The sequence below is a fragment of the Pundamilia nyererei genome, unplaced genomic scaffold (genome assembly GCF_000239375.1).
Source record: "Pundamilia nyererei isolate P.nyererei 1_Seehausen unplaced genomic scaffold, PunNye1.0 scaffold00088, whole genome shotgun sequence".
NCBI classification, from domain to species: Eukaryota; Metazoa; Chordata; class Actinopteri; order Cichliformes; family Cichlidae; genus Pundamilia; species Pundamilia nyererei.
Window position 1 is genome coordinate 667,641 of NW_005187489.1, and position 10,819 is coordinate 678,459.

General features: G+C 43.1%; 1 protein-coding gene across 6 annotated transcripts in view; it reads right to left on the minus strand.

Annotated features, from left to right (window-relative positions):
* Positions 1-568: 568 nt before the first annotated feature.
* Positions 569-10,819, minus strand: part of ldlrap1b (low density lipoprotein receptor adaptor protein 1b) — a 44,712-nt gene continuing 34,461 nt past the window's right edge. Inside the window, exons 6-10 of one of the 6 annotated variants that reach the window (XM_005738941.1) lie at positions 9,812-9,907; positions 5,856-5,950; positions 5,412-5,446; positions 2,710-2,741; positions 1,576-1,700 (exon numbers count right to left, since the gene is read on the minus strand). In XM_005738941.1, the coding sequence (XP_005738998.1) occupies positions 1,654-1,700; positions 2,710-2,741; positions 5,412-5,446; positions 5,856-5,950; positions 9,812-9,907 (305 nt within the window). In that variant the 3' untranslated portion in view covers positions 1,576-1,653. The other 5 variants (XM_013912391.1, XM_005738940.1, XM_013912390.1 and 2 more) reach the window with 5 other exon arrangements.

Consider the following 10,819-nt stretch of genomic DNA (forward strand, 5'->3'; position numbering starts at 1 on the left):
GTTTTGCTAGTTAAATGTACACATTTATCTTAAGGAAAAAGAAACTTACAATTACAAGCTACAAGTATTTAAATATTTTTAAATAAGAGGGTTGACTCATTGAAATAAGCCGATCTGTGAGCGCGCAGTCTCAGAAACAACAAATGTTACCTGTGAGGCTCACCACCCCCTCCTTCTTGGACGCTGACAGATGTCGTCTCAGGACTCCGACAAGCAACAGCATCAAACTCTCCTGAGCGCTCATGATCATAAACTTTATTTTTAGTCATTAAATTTTTTAATTAAAATGTTAGATTTGTGCAGATTTGCCTCACGCCACTGTGCGAACAAAGGTATTTCTATTACGATGTCTACAAACAATTTGTGATTATTTTATTATTTCTTTTATCTATAAATAAAAAAATATACATGCAAAAGCAAGCAGAGTTTTATGAGCTCTGAATTAGACAAATCAGTCCAAAAAAAGAAAGAGAGAAAAGAAAACAGGCAGCAAATCCCCACAGTGGAGAAGACATGACATAAAAATAATATTCAACATTTAGATTTCAGAATAAAACGTGACACACACTGATAATTGGATTTTTATTGAAAACCAATGAATTAAATTAAATGAATATATTAACAAATGCTAAAATAACACTGGGATCCATCCCTGGGAAAAATATAGTAAACTGGTGGAGTGAACATAATTTAACATATGGTGATGGAGCGCCGCGTAACACCTGCATCCTCTCACACTGCTTGTTTTTTACAACTCTTTTCAGGTCGTCTTCAGCGATGGTGAAGTCTCACCGAGGGTCAAATATTTAAGGATGAGGAGGAAAGGCGAACAGAGGCACTGCATATAGTCCTAAATGATGAGGCTGACACGTGTGGACATTAAATTCCCTTACATGAAATGTGTGCTTTCGAACACGGATGAATGCAGAGTGCAAAAATAGATTTTGCAATACAAAAAAAAAAAAAAAAAGATTGTCACTTTGTTCTTATTACACAAACACTCTCTGACCAACACATACACACTGTTTTTTTAAAGCTTTTGGTGCCCAACAAAAGGCCGAAGCACGCAGGTAGTAACCTCACCAGTGAGTTTCCCTCAAATCCAGTTACAGTGCTCCATGTTCAGGTATATAAAACACTCACCAGCACCCTCTGTGACCTCACTATGACACAAACGGCACTCGGCTCACTTTGCACACATATACACTGCACATTCACACAAACACGTGGTGTACACAAGCACAAACACAACAGTAAACAGACACAGGAGTGACACACAGACTGCAACGCACATTAACTGACTGCATGTTTTTCTTTTTAAAAAGAGGAATAAATGGTTTGTATTGCTTTGGCCTGTTCTGTGAGCAGCCTGCTCGTGTCGCCTTCCTCCTCCGGTCACGCAACTACGCATGCATCAGAGAGAAGACGACAGCAGGGAGGCGGTGGGGAACATGGCGGATGTCACAGTGTCCGTTTCGTCACTGCAGTGTTCGGACACGTTTACCACCGGGATCCTCGTTTCCCTGGTTTTCCCTTCTTGGCCCGAGGCTTCACGTTAGAACCCCCACGTGTCTTTTTGTGCCGTGAAGTCCGACTCCTCTTGGTCCCATTTGCCGGGGGACAGGCACTCTTCAGTGCTGAAGTCCTGAGGGTTCACCCCAATGTCCAGGACCTGGGGGTTAGTGCGAGACTCAGCGAGTCTGTAGCGACAAAGGGGAAGAAAAAAAAAAGAAAAGACATTTTATTAGCGGCTTTGGTAAAACTATAGACTGTACATAAAAGATGGACATGGCTTCCATCTGAAGCTCTAAAGATGACTGGGGTGCAGGGCAGAATCGCTGAGATGGAGTCGGCAACGTCTGGAGGAAGCTCAAAGGAGAGATGTTTCTCCTCTGTGCTGATAGGACCCAGTTGAGCTTGCTCGGGGTCTAATTAGGCTTCCTGGACTATTTTTGAGGTTCCACACAACTGGGAGGAGTTCCCCGCAGAGATCGCATCCGGTTTGGGAATGTCTAAGGAAGCAGTGCTTTCAAGTTCCCAGAAGGAACTTGAAAGCACTGCTGAAGAAAAGGACATCTGGAACACTTCAAAGGATAATGTCCATCTTTTGTATACAGTCTATAAAATCTGATTTTCTGTTTGCAGTGTTTACAGATCTTTGATAATGGTCAGTACAGCGTGCACAAAAAACAGGAACATAAAAATGGACATCAAATTTTTAATGAAAATGATTAGAAAATAATAACAATGTGGCCAGATGTGGAAATGAAACAAATCCCGTATTTAAACAACCATAACAATCTAACACGAGCTCCTCTGATCATAAACAGAAGGGCTCTTTTTTACTTCGTATGAACGTGCCACTCTCCGTCTCTGTGTTAAAGCTGACGGATGTGAGGCAAACACTCAAACATCTGTGATGACGGCGTGGACAAAATAGAGGAAACATCAGGATCTGTGGCAGAAACGTCCCTCATACTTTTTTTAAACAGTGAAATGGTAAAAGAGTGAAGGCTTCCTCCTCACTGTGCTCTAAAGTTAGTCGACTGGCTACCGTTCTGTGCTATGTTAATGGTTCCTGTCATGAAACATGATGTGGAGACACGTGGGGTGGTTGATCACGGCTACCCGCACAGATGAGCAGGCTTAAACAGTGAGGTTGACGACAGGACGATGAGGTCACAACATCCAGTGACATGATATTATTACCTGAGTAGGATTCAAAGCTATCCAGACTGCGGCTGAGGGTGCAAAGAAAACATCACAAGTCAGGCAACAAACTCTCCTGAAAGGCCTAATTATAAAGCAACTGGACTGATCCAGCCAGCAGAGGGCAGTGCAGAATCTCAAATCCCAACAACAGTCAGAGCTGACAGAGGCAGTGGACAGGCTGGTGACAAATTAAAGGAAAGCTCTGAAAGCTTGTTGTGGCTCTGTTACTCTGTGTGAGGGCATCTTGGCAGCTTTGTTTAGAACCACCGAGCTCACCTTCAGCCTAGCAGGAAACACTGCTGTGCTGATGGGAGGCTGACAACACAGCGACATGAAATGCAGTGAAAGCCACATGACGGCCTCGATCGGTTCAACAGATTTTGGAACGACACGTCCATCACTGCCCTCGAGCACCGACGAGGGGTGCTGCATCCCTTCAGTAGAACTCTGAGACTCTTTCAGACGCGCTTTTAAAAACCATCACTGTGGGAAATGTTACCGAGTCTGAATGCATGCTCTCACTTTAAGAGTGAGCGGGTTTCTGAGCTCAGTAAAAAGCACGATTATTTAGGAGCATGAGAAAAAAAGAAATGAAACAAAAAGTTCAAGCATTGCTTGTTACTTTATGAACTGTGAAACATCCTGCAGTTTCACAACACTGTGTACTTTGGCTCATTCTGGTGATCAAAATTGGGCCTTTAAGGGAACAATCCAGCAAACAATAGGGCATAAATTTAGCACTTATAGCAGTACTTCTGTCAGCTTTACACCCTTCTTACTGACATCACCTATGGCCATCTAAAAGATAAACTATTAAATAACAGGAAGGTTCCAAAAGAGTCATACGGATGCGTTTCTTTTATTTAAGACAGCAAAATGTCTTTAAAATGCAGAAAACCTTGACTTATCCTCTGAGATTTAGCATGAAGTTAAACCTCACTGACAGCGAAGAAAGGGGAACAACTCAAAGGTGCTTTTTTTTTTTTTTTTTTAATTAAAAATGTTTACCAGAAAATACTTTGACTAATCGACATCAGGGAGACTAATATTTTTAACTACTGTCTAACAAAGTTTATTGATAACACTTTCCTGAAACAGTTCAAATGTCCTGGATCACAAACAACAAGTTTATTTAACGCATTAAGAAACTCTTAATTTGTGCCTGTGTGCAAAGCAGCTACATATGGTGCGTGTGCTGCTCGCCCCTAATAATGAGTTACAGACCCTCTGACCACTAATCTCTGCTGCTGCTGTTTCTTTAATCTGAAATAATACCGAGCTGTTTCTTAATCAGACAGAACAGTGATTAAAAAGTCACATTTACTGTGCTGTAAACAATCCATTAATCTGGAGCTTATTTCACTCCTCGTGCTAAACTGTAAACTGTAAATAACTTCATTACTCAGTGACATCCTCATTCACAGACTCATAAATTGCCTCTAATTTTTTCACTCTCTCGCTCTGACCCCTCATCAACCAGCACAATCAGCTCCTCCTGACAGACAAAGAAGTCGACCTTTCCCTCAGGGAATCCGAACTTCCAGTTAGCGGATGCATCTCTGCTGATGCTGGGAGCATCCTCGTTAATCACAGAGAGGGCAGCTAATGGTGCTAGGGTGTAATTACAGTGTGTGCAGACAAATAATCATCTGATAACGGGGCTAAAATGGCCTCTTAGTGCTTGATTACAGAGACTGAGCCGCCCATTCGCCCGCCACTAAATGAAAAGTGAGAGGATGTGAGGCCCACTGCAGAATTAAGAGGGAATGAAAAGCGGAGCCAAAGGAAATAAACGCAGTCGTAAAAAGCTGAACGAGTCTTTATGGCAGTAAAATGAAAAGCTGTAAACATTTGCAGAGTGCAAACTTGACAGCAGACCACCGCCGCTTATCAGAGAGGCCTGCCGATGGAGCCCAAATTGAAGCATCAGTCACAGCGGCCTCCAGCTCCACTCTGACCAGTTTGTTGATGGTACAGACAGAAGTTAAGCAGAGACAACGGACTTCCCAGTCAACCTTGAACCTGAAGACCTCGTGTTTCCTGTGCTTCATATTCAAGTTCCTAGTTTGATGTACAGTCATGAAAACATTCAAAGTTTCAACAAACAGCCTCAAACTAAACAAACTTCCTCTAGATTTGTGTTTCGAGGCAGTTTTCCAAGTACAAATTATCCTTTCATTTTCATTCCTTCCAAAGAGCTTTTGTTTTTTATAGCAGTTAACTATTTTTGTCCTGCATCCACTTTTTTAAATTTCGTTTTTGGTTTATTTGAACTATAAAAGCCTCGCTTGGTATGCACTCAGACGTCTGCTCTGTTGAAAGTGTCATGTGTAAATGTTCCTGTGGTCCAACCTAGTAAGATATCAGAGTTAGATTATCAGCTGTGAGGGCAAAAAGACTTTCCTATACTGCAAATAACAACATCTTCACTGAGCTTGGGATATAAATACCAAGCAATCCGTCTTCTTTTCCCCCCTCGTAGGAAATCGGTGTGTGGCAATCAAAGCCTAGAAAGGCAGCATGACTCAGGGAGGGTGTCAGCTGAGTCAGGGCCTGTAAACTGAGCCGGGGTGAGTCAAGCGGAGGGAGAGGCAGTGTTTACTACAAGGTGCAGCCCAAACTACAGACTCCTGATCCCAAAACAGCAGCTCATTAGAGCCTGAGCTTCAAGGAAAACCCAAATTAACTCATCTCCTCACCTTGAGAAAGCCTCGTCCAGACCGTCCTCCAACTCCTGCCAGACAGAAAAAACACACACACACACACACACACACACCGGTTAAATTCAGAGTTTTTGTCTTATGAGGTGATAACAGTCCTTACTTATTATACATTAACATGCACAAAGTCTCCTCTATGCTCTCAGGAGGTTGAGTTATGCTGTTTGCAGCCCCACACCCTCGCCAGTTATGTGATAAGGCCCGTTCTGTTCAATAGGCTATTGTGTGCTTCATCACGGCAGCGGCTCGGCTGTAGAATACACTCCTTTGAATACAACAGGTACAGTACATCACTCGGACGCTTAATCACCATTTCCAGCACGGCAGTCTTCTTATCAAGCTGAAACAGCTGAAACGTACTGACCAGCCCTTCTCTCGTCTTACCCATACAGTATTGTTGTTCTCTGTTGCGTGATTATGCACCGTAAAGGGATCCGACTGGGTCTGCTTTGTTCCTGAGTGGGTCAGCGCCGCGTTCGCTCCCTCAGCCAAATCCAAAAGTTTCCCCGTGGCAACCTCTGAAAATCAAAACAAAGTTTGTAACATTAATTTACTCCTAAAAACCACACGGACACCTGTGATGGTCAACAAACACGAAGAAGCAGGAAGTCAAGTGGCTAAAGTGGGCACATGAGGTTCTCCTCATGTTCGAGGCCGAGGGCTGGATTGATCTCTGTGAAAGTTTGTGCTGAAGGTCGACGATGGGCAGCGACGAACACAATCATATCCAAATAAACTAAAAAGCACAGAAGCAAATTAAAAGACGAGACTCTCGTCCAACACAGGAGGCGGTTGGAACTCAAACACAGCTGATGCTGAACAGATTACATGCGGTCAAAGTTTCAAATCAACGTGCTCAGCCTTAAAAATAGTTTGTTAAGATGTCATAGAGCGATCCATCTGTCCATCTCCCACTTATCCGAAGACGTTACAAAGATCTCAGGATCATTGAACTCTCTCCCTGCTAATCCAGAGTGAGAATTGCACCTTTTTCATACAGAACCATGACAACCTGACGAATCGCCACCTTATCATAGTGGCGGTGTTTGTGCATTCCTGGTTCCTGGTGTGATCCTGGCAGCAAGAGCTCCTGTTAGGGTTTCCCATGCCAAACTGGTCCCAGGCGACACAAAGGGACCCTCAGTAGCTTCTTGGGCCATAGAGACATGGTCATCTCAGTCTCTGTGAGCACAGAAGCCCCACCCCTTTCTGTTTCTGAGGGGCAACCAATCAGAAGACAGTTGATTTAAAGTAAAGGCCATAACAGCTTGTTTGTCGGGGGCCTGTGTAGCAGCTCAGTATGAAATAAAAGCTAGTTTAAAATGTGAATCATGCAAAGAATGAAAATATGGAGCTGGAAAAAGGCAGAACAGCCCCCACACTTCTCGTTATCAAGCTTCTAATGCATCTCATCAATTCAGCCATATGTGGGACGTCACTTAGTGATAAGTGAGCACGCAGTAACCCCACGCCTGACTACGGCGGCACTGCTGAACTGTAATGGGATTGGCTCGTAATGGCCCTGCCTGATGATTAATGCGTGTCAATAATGTGTGTCAACACTAATTTCAGTCGAGTCTTTAGGCTAATGTCACCCTCTGAGAACAGTAAAACCACAGTAACTCTTCTAATGGTGGGATATAAATACTCTTCAGTCCTTAGCTGACCTTTTTACTAGATTTTATGCTCCTTAAGGGAAAATGGTCCCGTATAACTGAGTCAGCATGCAATAAGATTTTCATGCAGTCTGTCCTGTGTGTCAACAGAAGGCATTCAGACCGTCTACTGTTATGAAAAAGGAAATACTGTGAGACAGACCTTCACGGGGAGCGGAAGGACTCATCTGATGATTAATGCTGCTCACTTAAAAGCTTATTTATTACTATAGTGAAAGACAAGGTCTGTGAACAAACAAGGTAGAACTAATTCATCAATCAATTACCTGAAAGGTGATTAACAAGCAAACTTTTTTTAAAGTGGATAAATATTTAAGATGATACCAAAAGTTTTTTGTTTCTTTTGATTTTAAACTGACAGTCGTCTTTTTGACGTCTAAGGTTTTATAGATCAGGATACAACAACAAAAAAAAGCATCTATTCTTCGATGAACAACAGCGTTGCAGTCAGGCTGAGGTCTGGATTTCGTCTGGGCCACTGCAGCACCTCCATTCTTTTCTTTTTCAGCTAATCTGCAGATTTGCTGCTGTGTTTGGGATCACTGTCCTGTTGCATAACACAATTTGGATCAAGCACATCTAACTCTGGAATACTTTAAAGTTCACGAGAGAGAAGAAGCTTTCTCCCAGTAATCCTTCAAAACAAGCTATACTTTGTAACTGTGCTGTCATGAACTTTAAACCTTAAGCGCTAACTGAGGCCTGCAGAGTGTAAGATGGAGTGATTTGGGGGTTTTGTTGGCTCTTAGTCTTTTTGCATTGTTTGACCTTGGGGTGACTTTGCCGTGGTATCCACTCCTGGGAAGATTGGCAGCTTCCTGAATGTTCTCCGCTTGTGAATAATCGTTGTCACTGCAGAATGATGGACTTGAAATTGTTTGAAAGTGTAACACTTCGCAGCAAAACCTGCTTATTTAAGACCACCGTTGATGTTTTTCCTCCTTTTCCTCCTTGGCATTACGTTCCCACACCTGAAAGCTTCCAATCGGCCTTTTATAGATGTGCTCACACTTGCAGATGATCAATTAATCGAGTACATTTGACAAGCAGCACCTGGCTGCTGCTTACCCTCGTAATTCCTACAGAAGCAGTGCGAGTTGACTTTTTCCACACTGCTTCATGCATTTTAACTTAGTTTGATTAAAATACATGTTTTATTGTTCAGTTCCATACTTTTAGGACCAGATTAATTTGTATTACACCTTGATACGTCAAGCCCTGGAATAAGCATGTACTGACTGCACATGCTTGTTTAATGCTGCCTATCTCTTAATCACAGCTGTTTTACTTCCTGTTGAAATAAAGACTAAAGTTTTTAATTTGCTGCTTCATATCGTGTCACAGAACTATGCATAAACACTTGAGTGCTGAAACTTTTAACCAAGAAAATGATCATCATCTCCTCCATCAGATTAAATTAAAAGGAAACTAAGCTCTACTTTTAACCTTGTGAAGAGGAAGAGACTGAGAGGCTGATTCATCTCCTGCAGGCAAAATCCCCCAACAATCAGGTTATGGCAGGACGTGGCATTTACAGGCCTGGCGCTGGGAGAAAGTCGAGGGTATCGTGTGTCACGAATAAAGCTGACTCACCTCCGACAACGCCACTGATCCCGAGAGTCTCTGACACGCTGCTAGTGCATCAGCCACACAGTGAAGAGCAGATAAATGTAAGAGCTCTGCTGTCCCTGATCACTGCTTCAGGGCTGGCAGCGAAAACTCCAGAGCACCGAGCTTTACTCTGCTGTGAAATTATGCTAATTTGCCTCACAGAAACGCAGTCCACTGGCAGCTAAATGACCCACCAGAGGGTCAGTAGGATAATGTTAGTCCAAAAAAAAGCTTCTCTGCTTGCAAAATCTCTGCTTTGTTGAGTCTTCTCACAGAGGATCATCTTTAAAGCCCGTGTTGACCATGAAGCGCTGCACGTGCAGCACTGCAGAGCCAAATAAAGCATCAGAACACATTTAGGGAGCTGCGCTTCTCTGACGGGAGGCCTGCTGGCTGAGCAGAGGAGCACAAAGCTGATGTTTTTAAGACTTTCCTGTAAAAAAAATGGCCACTCCAAACAAATATCGAAAGGATCGGGTCGGGACAGGGAAAGGCATGCGCAAACACAACATGCACAAAAATAAAGCATCGTATAACAACATGATGCTTTTCGTGTAATTTATTCCCTGGATGTGGACATGTATGGGATTAATAATGCCTTCAGGTCGTCTGGCTCCGCGGATGTTTAGGGTCTGATTGAACAATGGGGGCAATAGAAATGTGAAATTCTTTCATGCTTTCTAAACAAACAGGGCTGTAATTGTGCTTCCAGAGTCAGGCGGAATAACTGCATGATAGCAGTCCTTTGTATTCATAAAAATGTCTGGGGAATCGCTGAACCAAGATTCAGTTTAATGCATCCACAATGACTGCAGTGTGGCTTTTATGTGTTCAAATTAACCAGATCATCAGCAGCACCATTATCACCGCATGTAACTGCCTTAAACAGTCACCTACTGTTAACCTTTGTGATGTTAGTGAGAAATGGTAACCAATGAAAAGCAGACTGTCATCAGCTGACCTGCAGCCTCCATGTAGGCCAACCTTTGACAAGTGGCTGAACACTCTTCCGTCCCTTGAGGCTACGATCGCTGCGACATGGAGAGAAAGAGGAAGAGAGAAAAAGATGTGATGATGGGCGACGTGACTCACCTCCTCCCTTCAGGCTGCCCTGGCTGGCCGAGCTGTCCGACTGAGAGCTGCTGGCTCCTTCCCCATCTGAGCTCGACTTTACTCGTTTCTCTTTCTCTGAACAGAAACACAGAGCAGGACAACAAAAAGGAAAAGAAAGAAAATGAAAACAGTGCAGTCAGTGAGGACAATCTGTGATTCAGGAAGTTCTAACCACAGGGCCAGAGTGGTTGTGCTGCAAAGAACAGTTTGCCTTCATGCAGCTCAGATGTGGTTAAAAGTTTCACTCAACAAGCATACATTCAGTTTTAAATGTTCACAAATTCTATATTCATTATGTGCAAAGTGAAATATCCCAGGGCGTCTTTTGCTTCAATTTTGATGATTATCGACATGCTCCATGAGGACAGTAAGACACAGAAGGTCACTGCTGAAGAGCCTGAAAGCTGTATTGAAGAATATTAAGCAGCAAGCGCAACAGGAAAAGGTGCAAAAACAACAGAGACGACCGCAGACTTTAAATGGTTGTAAAGAACAGTTGAAGAAATTTGGAGAGCATCACACAAGCAGACTCAGGCTGGCGTCACAGCATCAAGAGCAACAATGCACAGTTGTTTTCAGGAAGCTACAACCACATCATTCCCAACATCACCAATCCTAAACCAGACATTACATCAGAAGTGTTTGGTTTAAAAAAGATAAACATGATGGTTTCTCTGTGGCTCTAAATCCTCTTTTCAGATAAAAGATGCAGTTTGGAAACTGAGGTCCTGCAGTCTGGAGGATGAGGCTCAGAAGCCAAAGTCAACACAGCGTGACCCGGGAGGTTTTAGAAAGCGTCACGCTTCCGTCTGCAGACAAGCTCTCTGGAGATGCAGATTTCTTTTCCCATCAGTAGAGGAAATTTGCAGTAGTACCAAATGTGTCCGGCCTACCAACTTGTCTGACCTGAGAAACCTCGAGGAGCAACAACTTTCAACAGAGCGTATAAATGAGCATATTTTTCAGACATTTGATATTTCAGTGTTG